Source organism: Triticum aestivum, chromosome 1B (assembly GCF_018294505.1).
Source record: "Triticum aestivum cultivar Chinese Spring chromosome 1B, IWGSC CS RefSeq v2.1, whole genome shotgun sequence".
NCBI lineage: Eukaryota > Viridiplantae > Streptophyta > Magnoliopsida > Poales > Poaceae > Triticum > Triticum aestivum.
In genome coordinates, this window is record NC_057795.1 from 346656993 (window position 1) to 346674896 (window position 17904).

At 51.1% G+C, this 17904-nt stretch overlaps 1 protein-coding gene and 1 pseudogene across 2 annotated transcripts; one reads left to right on the forward strand and one right to left on the reverse strand.

Annotated features, from left to right (window-relative positions):
* Positions 1 to 7241: 7241 nt before the first annotated feature.
* LOC123151296 (uncharacterized) lies at positions 7242 to 7380 on the reverse strand (annotated as a pseudogene).
* A 7180-nt stretch (positions 7381 to 14560) lies between these two features.
* Positions 14561 to 17703, forward strand: LOC123123154 (probable ascorbate-specific transmembrane electron transporter 1). Of its 2 annotated transcripts, XM_044543626.1 has the most exons (5): positions 14567 to 14772; positions 15322 to 15370; positions 15458 to 15657; positions 16440 to 16634; positions 17389 to 17703. In XM_044543626.1, the coding sequence occupies exons 1-5, from the start codon at positions 14638 to 14640 to the stop codon at positions 17395 to 17397; spliced, it is 588 nt and encodes a 195-aa protein (XP_044399561.1). In that variant the 5' UTR covers positions 14567 to 14637; the 3' UTR covers positions 17398 to 17703. The 2 variants fall into 2 exon arrangements, with proteins under 2 accessions (XP_044399553.1, XP_044399561.1); XM_044543618.1 differs by lacking the exon at positions 17389 to 17703 and having other exon boundaries at positions 14561 to 14772; positions 16440 to 16995.
* Positions 17704 to 17904: the final 201 nt, after the last annotated feature.

The following is a 17904-nucleotide window of genomic DNA, read 5'->3' on the forward strand; positions in this document are numbered from 1 at the left end:
TTGTCACTTTTATTTGTTCAGTAAAAATTTCCCCCTCAGTGGGTGACTTAGCCGCGAATCCGTTTCGCCTAAGTTTGTAAAAAAATCCTTACCGAGTGGTGAGCCAGCCTCCCACTCGGGGGCTTAGCTGCGAATCTGTTTCGCCTAAGTTTCAATAAAATCCTACCGAGTGACAAGCCAGATTTTCACTCGGAGGCTTAGCTGCAGTCCAAGTACTCGCCTAAGTTTCAATAAAATCCTACCGAGTGATAAGCCAGACTTTCGTTCGGGGGCTTAGCTGCAGTCCAAGTACTCGCCTAAGTTTTAATAAAATCCTACCGAGTGACAAGCCAGACTTTCACTCGGAGGCTTAGCTGCAGTCCGAGCACTCGTCTAAGTACAAATACAATGTGCGCTCGCAAGGAGGACGAGGTGCAGGTCGACTGCGACCCTCTCCTCTGAGCTACGCCACAAGTACAATGTGCGGTCGCAAGGAGGACGAGGTGCAGGTCGACTGCGACCCTCTCCTCTGAGCTACGCCACAAGTACAATGTGCGCTCGCAAGGAGGACGAGGTGCAGGTCGACTGCGACCCTCTCCTCTGAGCTACGCCACAAATACAACGTGCGCTCGCAAGGAGGACGAGGTGCAGGTCGACTGCGACCCTCTCCTCTGAGCTACGCCACAAATACAACGTGCGCTCGCAAAGAGGACGAGGGGCAGGTCGACTGCGAGCCTCTCCTCCGAGCTACGCCACAAGTACAATGTGCGGTCGCAAGGAGGACGAGACGCAGGTCGACTGCGACCCTTTCCTCTGAGCTATGCCACAAGTACAACGTGAAAATCCTACCGAGTGAGGAGCAGACCTCCCACTCGGGGGCTTAGCTGCAGCCCCGTGCTCGCCTAAGGTATAGAAATCCTACCGAGTGAGGAGCGGACCTCCCACTCGGGGGCTTAGCTGTAGCCTGGTGCTCACCTAAGATATAAAAATCCTGCCGAGTGAGGAGCAGACCTCCCACTCGAGGGCTTAGCTGTAGCCCCGTGCTCGCCTAAGGTATAGAAATCCTATCGAGTGAGGAGCAGACCTCCCACTCGGGGGCTTAGCTGCAGCCCAGTGCTCGCCTAAGATATAAAAATCCTGCCGAGTGAGGAGCAGACCTCCCACTCGGAGGCTTAGCTGCAGCCCAGTGCTCGCCTAAGTTATAAAAATCCCACCGAGTGAGGAGCAGACATCCCACTCGGGGGCTTAGCTGCAGCCTAGTGCTCGCCTAAGTTACAAAAATCCTACCGAGTGGCGAGCGCACCTCCCACTCGGGGGCTTAGCCGCAGCTTAGTGCCTGCCTAAGTGAATTAAAGAATAAGTCGACTGCAGTGAGCGTCTTGCTTTAAACCTGCAAAAGACATTTCGAGCCAAATACAAGCATATTCAAATGTCGAATCCAAGTTCAGATGGATACCTAAAGAAACCGAAAGTGCTCAGGCACTAAGCCTGTTAAGGTTTATCGGTTACAAAATCACTCGGCATATCCGAGGCAAATTTAAAGTGTCGAGCTCAAAGAAGTTTTTTACCCCTCCTGTGGAGGGCTGGAAGGTGCAACAAACTCGTCAAGATCAATTCCGTCCGCGATCCGAGTGGCAGCAGCGATGAAGGTCTCCATGAAGGACCTGAAGTCGTGTTTCTTGGTATTGGCCACCCGAAGAGCCGCCAGCTTGTCTTCTCGCGCATCTTTGCAGTGGACTCGAGCCAGACACAGATCAACATCTGCACCGCACCTAGCAGAGGACTTTTTCCACTCCTGCACTCGACCAGGAACTGTGTTTAGTCGAGCCATCAGAGACTCGAGGTCGTTCTGGAGTGTCTCCCTGGGCCAGAGCATGGTGTCAATGCGGGAAGTGGCGACCTTCAGCCTTGCAAGATAGTCAACGACAGCAGCAACGCGAGACTCAAGCCGGAACACGTTCATGGCAACTTCATCGTTCATCGGAGAGTTGATGGGGTCCAGATTTGGTTCCAGCCGACTAGTTTCCTCTTCAAAGTTTTGGCAAAATTCTGCAACTACAATCACTGAGTCAAGGCAATGGTCGAATGGAAAGATCACTGTAAAAATGATTGATTGACGCAAAGGATTACCTTCGAGCATGAGGAACAACTTCTTGGCAAGTCCACTCAGGAAGGCCTCCAGATCATTCTTCTTCCCAGTCAACTGACTGGCCTTGTCGTTCAGGGCAGCTTTGTCACTTTTCAGTCGACTGACTTCCTTGTTGGCAATCGCAAGAGCAGCTTTCAGATTAGTATTTTCTTCTTCAAGCTTGGTGACCAAAGCTAACTTCTTGTCAGCAAGCTTGGTCTTCTCAGCTAGCTCAAGGTCTTTCTTCTTCTGGGCCTCCTTCACCTTGCCTGCAAAGTTACAGCAAGGTCAGATTTTGAAACAAATGAGGGACAAAAGCAGTCGTTGAGGTCTCACCGAACGTACCTTTGGTCTCCTCCTTCGCCTTCGTCAGATTCTCCTGGGCTAGCTTTAGATCCAGCTCGAGCTGGATGTGCTTGTTCTCCAGCTCGGTATAACGAGCCGCAAGGTCGCAGGATTTCTGCGAAGAACCAATCGACAAAATGTCAAAGATAATTCACTTCCGAGTGGATAAGAGAAAATCATGCGTTTCTAAGACTACAGCCGAATACAAACATTCGACCGTAGTCTCGGGGACTACACCCAGTGGGTGCACTCAGCGTGCCCCCACTAGTTCTATTAAGATAGAGTCGACCAGTCGCCCAAAAAAAACAGGACGTATTCTTTAGACTGTAACCGACTGCCAGCAGTCAACCACAGTCTCGGGGACTACACCCAGTGGGTGCACTCAGCGTGCCCCCACCGGTTTGAGAAATCCATTCGACCTAGTCGACTGACGGAAGATCTTAACTTATAAAGCCTATGGTCGACTGCCAGCAGTCGACCATAGCCTTGGGAACTACACCCAGCGGGTGTACTCAGCGTGCTCCCGCTAAACCGGAGTTTCAATCGACACACCCAGTGGGTGACTACTATGGATTCCCGAAAGAAAGATTTTCAGATAGCATATCCTAACAGAACAGGCGATGATCGACTGACCTGAACGTTGCTTTGAAGAGCAGAACTGGCGCCGTAGGCTGCCTGGCTTGCCTCCCGGATGGCCTTCACCTGCTCCATCATGACTCCCGCCTGGCGTATCGCCTCCTTTGCAGCACTGGCTTGCTCCTCTGGGACGTAGTGTGTCGAGAAGAGGGAAGGCTGTGCGGCACTCGACGACGCGGGGTGAGCACTCGTCAGCGGCACCGCGAAAGATACGGTGTGCCGAGTGGTGTTCTCCTCCTCCGCGACCAGAGTCTCAGGTGCCGTCACATCCTGAGCCACCCTGCCGGTAGACGCTTTCCTGCTCCTCCTGTGCTTCAGCGGTTCCTCGTTGTCGTCGTCGTCAGGAAGGGTGATAACGACATTGGATGAAGCTGCAGAAAAGAATCAGAATTAGAGACCAAGAGTCAATCAACTAAAAAACGGAATTAAGAGAGTGGTACCAGGTTTTGAAGTTGCAGCATCCTCCATCTCATGATCGTCGGCCCTGGCTGAGGTATCGGAGCACTGCAATTCCAAAAGTCAGTCGGTTAACTCAAGAGTCGATCGAAGATAAACTCATATAAAGCAAGAAGACTCAAGCAGCATTTTTTACCCTGATATGGTGGGGATTGACACCTTCATCTTCGGCAGGACCTTGGTCGGCTTCGATGGTGCCACCCTGGATTGCTTCGGAGCCTTTTCAGTCGGCACCGGAGAAGTGGCTCGAGGACGCTTGGTCGACTGCACGACAGTCGCCACCCCCTTGCCTCGTTCAGTCGCAGGGTCATGGACAAGCTTCGACCGCCTTTCCGAGCGTGGTGGTGCGACCTCCTCCTCCTCTTCTTCTTCTTCCTCATCATCATCATTATCATCATCATCATCTTCTTCAGCAGCATCCGAGTCCCACTCCTCCTGGCTTTCGTCCCCACTCGCTTCTCCCTCCTCAGTCGGAGTCTGCGCTCCATTGGGCATCGAGTACAGTTCGGTGAGGGCCTGTCAGACATCAAGACAAAGATCAATCGACCAATTTGCGGCGAAAACGGAAATAAGTATGGCAAGACTACAATTTGAGGTAAAGTGGGCATACCTTGTCTGGAGTGCTGGAATGGTCGAGTGGAGGAATCCTCCTGGCTCCACGAGGGTTATCCTTGTTCCCAGTGACCACGGCCATCCACCTTTCCAGTGTGGCATCGTCGACTGCTTCTGGATTGATCCGAGTCTCATCTTCGGTCCCGCAGTACAGCCACATGCAATGGCCCCGGTACTGAAGAGGCTGGATACGTCGCCTAAGAAAAACCTCCAGGAGATCCATACCCGTCACTCCTTCCTGAACCAACTGGACTACGCGCTCCATCAACATCTTCACGTCGGCTTTCTCCTCCGGGAGCACCTTCAGAGAGGAAGGTTTGTTGGCTCGGTCCATGGTAAACGGAGGGAGACCACCCGACTGCCCCGGCGTCGACTCGTTCTGGCAGTAAAACCAAGTCGACTGCCAGCCTCTGACCAACTCGGGAAGCGTCATGGTTGGGAAGGTGCTCTTGTTCCTCATCTGGATCCCCAGACCTCCACACATCTGAATAACCTTGGTTTTATCGTCATCTGGACTCGCCTTCTTCATGGTCTGAGAGCAACACGTGAATATATGCTTGAACAGGCCCCAGTGCGGTCGACAACCCAGAAAATTCTCACACATGGATACAAAGGCAGCAAGGTAGGCGATAGAGTTCGGATTGAAGTGGTGGAGTTGCGCTCCAAAGAAGTTCAAGAAACCACGGAAGAAAACACTCGGCGGCAAAGAAAACCCGCGGTCGACGTGGGTAGCCAGAAGAACACACTCACCCTCTTCCGGCTGGGGTTGCCACTCGTTCCCCGGGAGCCTTGCTGCTCCGTGGGGGATCAGACCGTCGTTGGCCATGTCGGTGAGATCCTTCTCCGTGATGGTCGACCGGATCCAATCTCCTTGGACCCAGCCGTTCGGCAGACGAGATCTGGACGAAGACCCGCCCCGACTGGTTGTTCTCCCTTTCGCCTTCCCCGTCGCCGACGCCTTCTTCGTGCGTTCCAGCGCCGCCGTCTTCTCCTTCACCATGGCTACCGGCGAAGCGTACGAGGAGCGATTGCGCGGAGGCGAGAGCGGGCGCAGTGGGCGGAGGCAGGGAGGGCAGAGAGAGAATGGAGAGATACTGTTCAAAGGCCCTCGCCGGGCGCCTTTATAAGATCACTTCCGAGTGGATGACAGGTGGGCCCGGGGATCCAATCACATCCCGAAACAGTTGCGCGTACGCGATACGTGGCGAAAAAGGTGGCGCGAGAATCGAGGCGTCTATGCCCTATCCCATCCGAGCACCGCGGTCCGCCCCGCTTCGCGCGCTTCCCCAAATTTCGTATCCCACAAAATCCGCGAACGACAGATCGATCTGTCAGGCGTGAGATTTTCTGCGATCTGTCGCTCGGGAATTGTTAAGTTCAAAAGGTCACTCGACGAAAGAAAATAATGGATCAAGTCGACTGAAGAAAAGTTGCTGATTATCAACGAAGAGATTATTGATCCAAGACAACACATATCCAGAACACAAAAGCAGGTCGGAAATAATATCAACCCCTTCCTCACTCAAGCCTCAATCCATTCAGGGGCTAATGATGGAGTCATGTACCTAGGGTAGGGTCATAGACCTGATCTAAGTACCCTACCCAAGGACACCCTTAGAAGAGACTACCTTCTAGTCGACCAAGGAGGACTTCACTCGACATATTCGAAGGACTCGATCATGAAGACTCACTCGACCACCAAAAGGTCAAGAAGCACTCTGTACCGTAACGGTCTGTACTTAAGTAAACTTTATGGTATTTAGGACACTTTATGTGAGGCGTTACCAGTAACGCCTAGACTTAATGTACTTTAAACCCCGCATTACTGAGGGCTGGAGGAGTCTGGCAGGCACTATATAAGCCACCCCCTCCTCAGTGTAAAGGGTTCGCATCCCTGTAATCTATATACACATAATCCACTCGACCGCCTCCGGGCTCCGAGACGTAGGGCTATTACTTCCTCCGAGAAGGGCCTGAACTCGTATATCTCTTGTGCGTACAACTGCTCCATAGCTAGGACCTTGCCTCTCCATACCTACCCCCACTCTACTGTCAGACTTAGAACCACGACAGGCAGGTCCCCAAACATCAGAAAAAATGAGTTGTAGAGGTTTGATAGAAATACTAGTGGAAATTGAATACGGCAACTGATGACTTTTAGCTTTCTGACATGAATCACAAATTGTTACGACATTATGCTCTCCAACATATGAGAGTTTATTTTTCCTAAGCAAACGTTCAACTAAAGGAAAAGCTGCATGCCCTAATTGATCGTGCCACCGTGTTGAAGATAGCTTTGTGGCACTGAAAACTTGTTTATTGAACCTTCTAATCTCCGGAATCAAAGGGTAGAGCCCGCAAACGCATCTACCTCGATAAAGCACTTTCTTTGTTGCCTGATCCTTGATCAAAAAATAGAAGGGGTGAAACTCAAGGAAGACATGATTATCAATAGCAATACGATGAACGAAGATAAGGTTTTTATGAGCACTAGGGACATGCAAAAATTTTCGAAGGTGAATTTTTCTATGAGGGGTATTAATAATTGAGTGACCAACGTGACGAATGTTCATACCTTCTCCACTGGCAGTGTGGATGTGGTCTTTGCCGTGGTATTTCTCACGCATTGTCACCTTCTCGAGTTCACCGGTGATGTGGTTGGTTGCACCGCTGTCCACATACCAGTTTGTGTCTACTCCATATGAGCCATCAGCTACCCCGGCTACCTTCTCATCCGAGGACGAGTCACCGTCATCATCAAATCTGTACCAACAGTCTTTTGCTGTGTGGCCGGGTTTGCCACAGAGCTGGCATCGTACGGCATCGGGGCGCTTGTTGGAGGAGTTGCGGCGGCCGCCCCTGTTGTTGGTGTATGAGGGCCGGCCACCACTGCCGCGAGAGTCGCCGCGGTCACCGCGGTCGCCGCGATCACCGCGGTCGCCGTGGGTGTTGTTGCTGTTGTTTCCTTTGCCGCGGGTTGGCCCGCGGTAGCGTGAGCCACCACCTCGGCTACGCATAGCGGCGTTAGCAGAAGACTTGAAGCCGCCACCACCAGAGTTTGTGCCCTGGAACAGTGCCACCCTTTGATCGAAGTTGCTCATCTGAGCATACAATTCATCAAGGGTGACCGGCTGAGTGCGGGCGTCGAGGGCGGAGACGAGGGGTTGATACTCCATGTCGAGGCCGGCCGTGATGTAGAAGATGAGCTCGTCGTCGTCGAGTGGCTTGCCTGCAGCAGCAAGCTCGTCGGCGAGGGAGCGCATGTGCGCGAAGAAGGCCGGCAACGGACTGGTTTCCCTTCTGTGCGTTCGCAAGGGCAACGCGGATGTTGTTGATGCGAGACAGCGACTGGGACGAAAACATGTTCGCCAGCACTGTCCAGAGCTCCTGTGCATGGCAGATCGAGGTCACCTGCACGAGTACCTCCTTGGAAAGATTGTTCAGAAGATAACCAAGTACCTGCTGATCTTCCCGGAACCAGATCGGATGAAGGGGGTTTGGTGCGGCCGTCTCCTTCCCGTCCTTGTCCTTGGTGACGACGGTCTTGGCTGGTTCCGGCGTGCTGCCGTCAACGTAGCCATAGACTCCCGCGCCTCTGAGCTGCGGCGTGATCTGCATGCGCCAGAGGATGAAGTTTGTGCGGGTGAGCTTCTCGGTAATTTGGCCGGTGAGGGTAGAGTTGGATGAGCTGGAGGATGCCATGGCGGAAGCTTGTGCGATGGAAGGCTAGGGCTAGATGGATGGAAGAGTTAGGCTCTGATTACCATGTGAGAAAGGCTGGGAACGTCGTGCCTTTGCCAAGGCCGACAACTTCGTGTTTATAGACAGGATCGCGACCTCCCTGATAGCGTACAAGTTGTTGGGATTACAATCTTGGAGAACAAGGGATAGACTAGAGATAGATATTCAAGATAACAAGAATATAAACTATAACAAACTCCTATTCTATCCTATGCTACAAGCTTCGGCACTTATGTCCTCAGGCGCATACTTCCTCTCACGTTGTTTAACACTCCCGAGCTGAGTGAAGTCTGTTTTAAACCTTGAGATTATAGAGCTCGTCACAAATGAACCCTCACCTCTAATTCCCTGAAGTATGTACCCTGTACTCAGGATCCCGACCTATCTTAACCCTGAATCCATTTGGCGCACAGGGAAAAAGATGATCCAAGTCAGGATCAATCTCTACTCTCACTTATAACCCTGGCCCACATGTCATGTCCTTCTTCAATCCACGACTCCTGCCCCCACCGCCAATGCAACTGATATGTGCGGTATCCCATCACACCTGAGCCGGACAACTCGCCATACGTGAATGGTGGCAGCGCATTGATGGGGCAACACCTGTTGCAGTTGCTAGTCGTGTTGGAAAGGCCGACCACAAGCTCGACGGAGACGGAGGCCGCCACACGCGTCCTGTCGATGGCGACGCTGGCGCGATCACGAAGTAGTCGGGGTTCCCAGCGAAGGGCTGCCGGAGCGAAACGCCGTCGGAGAGGAGCATCGTGATGGACAGCCGGTCCGCCATGGCCGCGAGGGCAGCCGCCGAAGATGGCCACGCCCACGATGTTGCTGCTGAACAGGGTCCTGTCGTCGCTCAGTAGGCAGATCACGGTCAGCAGGTTCACCACCTTCTGTGTGCTGGCCACCTGGATCGGGAACGAAGCGCTGGAGCGTACAAGCCCGGCGACGCCAACGTCGCCTGAGGGGGCGGCCCCGAAGGTGGCGGTGGCGGCGAACGAGACCACGGACAACAGGTTGCTACCGTCAGTGGAGTTGGCGGAGAGCGTCACGGTCGTCGTATGCCTGCTGGCCGCTGCACTGCGACGTGGCCGGGGCAGAGAGGTCGAGGACGGCGGCCGGCGTGGTGAAGAGCACCGGCCGCGCCACGCATGATTTCGTCGTGTGTAGAGGCTTGCCGCTGGTCGCCGCCGTGGAGACGGCGAGCAGGAGGAAGATGAGGACCGGCTTGGACAGCCACATGCATGTCAGCTTGTGGTTTGTATAACTTGTGTTGGAATCGATGATGTGAAGGAAGGCACGTACGAGATTGACCATGCAAGCTCAACTGTAGCATTGCATCTAATATCCAAGAGCTCGATCGATGTGGAGATCAGATCGACGACACCTCCTTCCGAGCACTCCTACATGTGGCCGACACACTCGCTTAGTCCGCGCACAAGAACCAACGTATGCTGGATTGCTGCCCGGTTTGCATGGGCTCGCGCCAAGAGGGAAAGAAAAGAGAGAGTTAGATGAAGAAGATGGAGATGACATGTAGGCTCAGGTTGTCATTGAGAGAAACAAGCGATCCCGACCGGGATTGTCCCTACAAACAGATCTGGGATTGGTTGAGGGTTGAAAACGACCGAGATTAAAAAGAACAGGGTACAAACTTCAGGGATTTAGAGGTGAAGGTTCATTTGCGACGAACTCTACAACCTCAAGGTTTAAATCAGACTTCTCTCCTCCCGAGCTGTCAGCTAATTGATGCCACGCTCCAGCTCTGCGGGAGCTCTCCCACTGTTCATGCATCGAACGCTGGTCGATCGGCACAGTGCAATGCAACGGAAGGGCTCTGCTACTGCCTACTGCTAGCCAGGCCACGCGGCAGATACGGCTACAGTGGCCGCTCAATTCCTGAGGGTCCGAGCACGCCTGGATCTTAGGTGATGCCTGCCACTCAATTCCTGTGCTTAACGTGCCCTCTTCAAGTACTACGCCAAGTCTCAGCTCGCTCAGGGAGCAAGAGTGTGGGCCACGTCTCTTCTTTAGGTGTCGCTATTCCATACGGCTTTGGAAGATGGTCACTGAGAAATTCCGTCTAGAACAATTGTACACCTCCTTGTGGCATCTGGATGGTTTCGTCAAGAATTGGTGGACAAATCGAACCGGCGCAGGAGTCCCCGACAGAAAAGCAATGGCCTCGCTGACCATGCTCGTGTCATGGACCATATGGACCGAAAGAAATGCTCGGGTTTTCCGGCATAAGAGCGCACCACCGCCAGTCTTGCTCACTACAATCACTAACAAGACAAATCTTTGGGTCACTGCCGGAGCAAAGAAACTAGGGTCTATTATTGTGTGCGAGTAATCTTTCATGCCGTGTAAGAGTGACTATTGTAACAAACTCTCCTCTCTGCTTAATTAATATAGTAACAAACTATTGTAACAATCCTTTTGCCACGGTTTCGAAAAAAAAAAAAGTCTCAGCTCGCTCGACGGCCGAACTCCGGAAACCGTCGCCATGCCGTGATCCGGGTGCCTGCGGGGCTGTTTGCTCTATCGACGGAAGATGGCACGAAGCGTTATCCCGTGATGGCACCGCGCTGACCTCACCTCACAGTTTTGCTCCGTTTTCCTGAGGCGGACGATCAAAACCCCGAGACGTGCGACGGGCGCGATGATGCTCCTCGTGCGTGATCCATCGATCGATCGTGTCTCGTGGCCGGGTACGCGCTTGTCTCTTTTTTTTTTTAGAAAATTTCATTCCAATTACGAATCAGTACAAAGTAGTTGATTCTTACAATCACACTGAAACGCAAACACAAAGGACCATGAACACCTAGAGTACCCTAAGACAACCATAACACAAGAAGATCTCCGGAGCCCTGTGTCATCATCCCTGAATCTTGAGAGAAGACCCCTGCAGCAGAAGGATTTGCAACCAGTCGCAAAAAGGTCATCATCTTCGACCACGGTACAATTGCCGCCACGCTGCTTCCTCCTTTCTTGACACCAGCGCTGAGAAGGCATGGACATCAATCCAACACACCTGCAACAGTCGTCGCCATCTTTGGCTTTGAGTACCGCGAAAAGTGTCCCTTCCGAAAGGAAGAGAACTCGAGTCATCCGACCGGTCCAGCACCGCGGCCGGGCCATCCGCCCGGACAAAGCAGGATCTCCCACCAGCATTAGCGCAGAGGAAGGAGAAGAACAACAGCAACAAATCATACCAACAAGAAAGAAGAAAGGTCTTCGTCTCCCTGCATCCATCGCCCATCTGAGGATCCAAACGGCCAGTGCCGATGGACCTTCAACCACCATAGCCCGCGACCTCGACGAGATCCGGGGATCCCCAACACCGCTGGCTCCTAGACGAAGGCAAAAGCCTCGCCTGACTGCGAACAGAGCCCGGAGAAACTTATTCCGACACGACACCACCGCAACGGCCTCGGCAGCGTCTCCCTCAACCCTAACCCTACCACACACCCACCTAGCGAACAGACCCGTGGTTCCCCCTCCCTCCCGCCGCCGGAGCGGCCGACGGAGAGAGAGGGAACCGGCGGCGTCACCGGCGGCGCGCAAGGGATTCCGGTCGCCTCCTTGATCGCCCGATGCGATCCTTTTTTCGGGCGAGTTGGTTTCTCAGATCGCAACAGGTCCGGCCTGTACGCGCTTGTCTCATCGGTCGAGTCTAGGCCGCCATCATTTCCGCCGGTTGGCCGTATAGTAGTGCGATCGAGTTGCAAGCAGCTGGATGCACGCATCGTGCAGAGAAGTGTCGCGTACTAGTCCGGTAGTCAACCGCTGATCGTGCCTTGAAAATTTGTGGACACGGATGACGACACTAGCTGTCTAGCTGTAAACGAGTATAGACTGCACACCGGATCTGCTGCAAGTGGAATCACCGTTACGCAGGATCAGATTCAGATCGATCCGGGCGCTGGATTTGCTGGAGCACGGCCCGGGGCGGTGAAAAAGCGTGCATGATCTATGTCCAGATCCATTCATTTTCCATTCTTTCACCAGCCTGCTCTTTCGCTGTATTTGTAATACTAGTATGACTACATATGTTCTTTTTAACTGAGATAATAGTGATGCTTCACACTTCCGTTCTCACAAGCTGACGGTGAACACGATCCTTCATTTGGCTCAGCACGTATTAAGGTGGGCAGGTGGCATGTTACTGCTGCTGCCTTTTTCGTAGGAAATGTTACTGTTGCTTCCAATGGCGGCGACCCCGGATTCAGATTGAGAACGACATTTTCCTGCTTGTTGCCTGCAAAGTGCCGCGCGTGAACGAGACTTGATGCTAACTTATCTCTAGCACCTATAGCCTGTCAGTAAGCTGTTAAATCACAGTTAGCCAGAACCTAAGTTGGTATAGACGTATAGTACTAGCAAACATGCATCAATGCATGGGTTGTGCCTGCATGGACGTCTAGACTTGAAATTCACACGCGAGCAACCAAAAAGATGCCATGGCGGGTGGGGTTCATAAAAATAAACCTTGATGCAGCTCTTAACCCTGCGACAGGGGAGGGTGGATGGGGAGCGATTGCACGGGACACGGAGGGCGGGGTTCTTCTAGCTGCAGCGGGGAAGCTGGTTCACCAAAGTTCAGCGCTGCAGGCGGAGGCGGAGGCCCTAATCCATGCTATCAAGCTCGCTGAAGCACAGGGCATGGGACGCGTAGTGTTTGAGACGGATTGCATGACCCTGCAGCAAGCTGTGTCTTCCTCCGGGCAGGACCGTGGCCCACTGGGAGTTCTCTTCTGTGAAGCAAAATTTCTGTTACGGCTAGGCTTTATCCAGTACCAAGTAATGCACTGTCCTCGGTCATGTAATAGGCCAGCACATTTGTTGGCGGCCCTTGGTTCGAGTGGTAATCCGAGCAGCATACGTATGTGGCTGTCGGACTTCCCGGTCGATGTAATCCGTGCTGTGACCGCCGATATAGTCGGTCCCCCGTAATTGGAATGCAAGGTGTTCCAGATAAAAAAAAAGATGCCATGGCAACAAAGCCTTTCGCACATCCTGCTTTATGCTGAGCAGTTGAGCTGTGAGCTTGCCTTCAAGGTCGGAGAAGAAGTGAAGAAGACACTCTGCATGCGGGCACTTTTTTTTTTCTTTCGAAACGGAGGCAAAAGAGCATGCGGGCACTTTGCTGCCAGAGTTTCGCATGGATCCGGGCAAGAACAGAAGGATATCAACGCCGTCGGGAGTTTTCCAAGATGTACCGCGAAGTAAATAGTACGTAGATCGCTTTACATCGTCAGAGAACATTTGGTCTGCAGTGCGCAGGGGCCAGTTAACTGCACGCAGAATGCGAGATCACAAGTTCTGAATGCTTCCAGATGGAAAGGGGGTTGCCGGGGCAGCAGAATTTCCTGCACCCGGGGCTTGTGCCTGGCTCAGAAGGTTAATAAGGCGTAGGGCCAACGTACGTACTGTACACAGGTTGAGTTAAAGGATAGCTGCAGACCGAAGCTAGGTACTGAAATGCGGAAGCAGTGCCCGCGAGGGAATTGAAAGCAGGGCCGTGCTTGAATCAATGAGTAGAGCCAGGCCAGCCCATCAGTTGCTACAGAGTGAGCAGTAAGAGTACTTCACCAGCAAGTTTACAGTAGAAAAACAGTGAGCAGGTACGTGCGGTGCACGAGACTGAACTTTGAAGGCATGGCAGGAGCCAGCGAAAACAGCAAACTAATTCGGAGAAAAGGCGACGCCGCGCGCGTACATGGTCGCATTCAGGAATTCTCGGGCGTGCGCGTCCGGCTGGTCGGGGTAGCTCCAAGGTTAGGTGGGTGCCGCCTCGCTGGCGGGCGCGATCTCGATCTCGCGACCACCGCACCCACTGTCGTCAGACTCTACCGGCTTGTCCAGTTCTATATACGTACTACCTTCCACGGATTATCGGTCTGTTCCTGTGCTGTCCAGCGCGTCCGTAGCAGTTCGCCGTTCGTTGAAGTGCGACTTTTTCCGTGTGCCGCAGAATCTGTGATGAGTACGGTGTACGTGCCGTCCTCGTCAGTTCGTCTTTTCGGCGTACGTTCAGGTGTGGTTTTCTCTGCTCAAGGAAAGCTACGGGGGCCGGCCTCGGTTGGTTGTACTGGACGATTTTCCTTTCTGGCTCTGCTGCTAGACGGTGACTGCCTCAGAGTTTTTTCTTCCGGGCACCTCAGAGTTCATATCGGCAGCACACAATGCCATGTCACAAGACTCACAATATACGATGAACTGCTTCGACAAACGGCGCATTCCGAACATCTACTTTTCAGAATCGAATCGTTGGTTCAAATCAACTGAAAATCTCCGGCAAAATAAAATAAAAAATGAACTGAAATAGTAACAGATAACACCCTTTCCCCCCAAGTAAACTGAAACATAATACCTGCATTTTTAGGATATATTACACTTATTTTTTATTGGGTAAATACACCGCGCCTTTGTTTTTCTTTTCCTTTTTGAGAAGTGTAAGACACCACACCTTTCTGATCCGAAGAAAAAAGAACAGCAGTAGGATCGAAAAGAGGCCTAACTTTTGTTTTTGAGAAACCGAAAAGAGGCCTAGCTAAACACACATTAACAGAATTAACTGGATCTATTCGGCCCATTCTGCTTGAGGCCCAATTACAGAAAGTGTCGTTTTTGCCCAAGCCCTGCCTACCAACCAGACCCCAACACGCTCATGGACTGGACAGCAAGGAGTTTGACTTTACAAAGGGAAGAGTTTGTCCTCTCCGTCGCCTGACGAGATGGCCGTGCCGGCGCCGGCCAAGGCGGCGCGCGCGCTCGCAGCCACGGCGGCGGCGCTCGTGCTGCTGTGGTGCGTCCACTTCCGCGGCGGCCTCGCCCTCAGCTCCCCCACCAACAAGGGGCTCATCTTTAACGTACGTAAGAACCAACAGCCTCCGCTTCTCCCTAGCTCTCCGTTGATGGATCACTGGTGGATACGGCATTTCATCCGGTCCTTGGTTAGGTGGGATCTTTAATTGCTGTGAAATTCATGCCTTCGCCTGCGTAGGCACCGCTTGAGCCTGGTTAATGGCACATGCGTGGAGGTTAATGGTGGCGTCCTCTGTTTTTGGTCGCAATACTGTAGCGTGCTAGCCCGTTCTCGTCTTACCTGGATCTAGTCATGAAACTTGATGATCCAATGCTTGCCCTTTTTTGTCCGTATGGAAATAAACCATATGCATTTACTGTTGGAAGAAGAGCACATGTAATTCCGTGTAAATGTAATACCGGCACATAAGTGCATTCTAAGGGCCATGCCCATAAAAGGTGGGTTGGGATTGATATAGTGTTCCCTATTTTGAGCAAAAGCAATTTCCTAATGGCTAATGTTATAAGCTCAGTCAAGGGAATTTTGGTTGTGCTCAAATTCATAGCGTTGTTTACGTGAAAATTCATAATGTTATAAGCTCACTGCTATGCAGGTTCATCCTGTCCTTATGCTGATCGGATTCATCATCATTGGGAGTGAAGGTTAGGTTCTCTTCTCTTCCTTGATGGGTTTTCCGTGATGAGGAGGATTAAACATGTCTGATCAAGCTACTTGTAGTTTTTCTGCAGCCATAATGAGCTACAAAACATTGCCATGGAGCCATGACACAAATAAGACGGTCCATTTGATTCTTCATGCCGTTGCGCTTTTTCTGGGATCGTTCGGGGTATATGCTGCCTTCAAGTTTCACAATGAAAGTGGAATCGCTAATCTATACAGCTTACACTCCTGGGTTGGACTTGGCACTATCATTTTGTATGGTTTACAGGTAATCCGCATGAGCCATTAGCATTTGGTGATTCCATATTCTGTGAATCTTGGAATTTGAATAACCGTAGTTATTTGGATTGTTCCAAAAAAAAAGTTATTTGCATTTATTTGTTGCATCTGTAAATTCTAGTAACACAGTAGTGTTAGTTCTCCAAGGAGTTCTCCACTATGAGCCGGCACCATGGGAGACACCGAATTGCTCAGTGAATTTGAAGCTTTGAAATCTGTGATGCTGTGCTCCATCTGTAGAGGGAATTCTTTCCCTAAAAAAGAAGAGAATATTTTCTTTGACGATAACCAAAGCAATAAGCACTAGAACAGAGCTCCCACGGTGTTTGACATGATGAAGGATACTTCCCAACTAATGGAGGATCTTAGGGCAATTCATACTAAAATTTCTCAGACGGGTTCTGTTTCTTTAAACCATCTGCTGACAAGGTTAATCCCCATTAGTGACATTGGGGTATCAATTATGCAAGTATATTGTCCTACTTATATCCATAAGCCAGCTAAGTGTCCTCACAGCTATAGATTGGCGATATGTGTTAATTGTGTCAGACGTGATTCACTCTTACAAGATGAGATCATTCTGAAGCATCAATAAATTAATTTTTAAACATACACGTCCTCATGTTGATCAAATCCCCAGTCGTTATTCTTCTTCAGAAATGGTGGTTATGTTTGTGGTATATAATCAAGATAACTGTTTGAAAATAACTAGTTTCAGCTTTGTTTGTGTATTATTACCTGAAACCTTAATGTTCTGATGCCATCTTTCAGTGGGTATCTGGCTTTCTCACCTTCTTCTTTCCCGGCGCTTCGCCGACACTCCGACGTGCCGTGCTCCCATGGCATGTTCGTGCTGGGCTCGTGGTCTACGTGCTGGCGCTGCTCGCGGCCGAGCTGGGGTTCCTGGAGAAGCTCACTTTCCTTCAGGCCACGGGTCTGGGCAAATACAGCTCAGAAGCCCTGCTGGTAAACTTCACTGCCCTTGTTGTCTTACTACTGGGCGCATCTGTCGTGCTGTATGTCACTGCTCCTGCGCAGAGTGAGCACAGGCTTGGGTATTCATCGGTGCGCAAGTCCTGACTCCTGACCCGGCTGCTCGATTTTGTTCCATCATTTTGTATATTTGAAGCACAGGCAATAACATTTCATCTTCTTTTACACTGTTTTCTGCAAACTAGTTCCGATTCAGGATTGCAGAATGTGAAATTTTGCCGTCTTGTTTACCAGTAGATTTTCTTTAGTTGCTGCAATCTAGTTCAGGTTCAGAACCATGAAATGTGAAATTTTGCCGTCTTGGTTACAAGTAAGATGAGAAATCCTTCTTTGATGCTATCTGTAAAAATGACCGCAAAGAATTTCACCCTGAATCGAACCTTTTGCCCAACCAAACAATGTACAAAAGGGCTCAGTAATTTACAGCTAGGCAAATCTGCTGATTCAGCAAGTGCTGAGTGCTGGCCACAAAACCTACTTATGTACCATCTGGCCATTGCCTGACCGGTCTGCTCAATTTTGTTCCATCATTTGTATGTTTGAAGTACATGCAATAACTTTCTCACTTATGTTGCACTGTTTTCTGCAATCTAGTTCAGATTCAGAACCACTGAATGCAATTTTGCTGTCTAGTTTACCAATAGAGTTACTTGAGTCCCTGCAATCTAGTTCAGATTCGGGACCAGGGTATTTGAAATTTTACCCTTTTGATGACCAACTGCAACAGGGACTGTAGATTTCTAGATAGATGTGGGTTGAGTGACAGGATGAGCAGAAGATCCTTCGACGCTCTCTGAGAAATGACTACAAAGAAGCTCACCCTGAAGTGAACTGAACCGTTTGTCCTATAAAACATGTCCAAATGGCTCAGCAAATTAATTACGAGCAAGGGAAATCTGCCGATTCGGCAAGTGGTGGCTACAAAATCTAGTGAACTACTGATGTACCTACTCATGGACCATTTGGTCATTGGCAACACACGCAACCGGAAGAGCAGAAGATTCTGGGACGCTCTCTGAGGAATGAATGCAAAGAATTTGACCCTGAAGTGAACTGAGCCTTTTGCCCAGTCATACAATGTACAAATGGCTCGGCTAATTACGGCCAGGCAAATTTTGCCGATTCAGCAAGTGCTGAGCACAAAATCTGGTGATCTACTGGTGGACCATCTTGGCCATTGGCAACAGAGGCAACCGGACTACGACACCTACGCCGATAAATAGGCAAGAATGACCTCATCGCC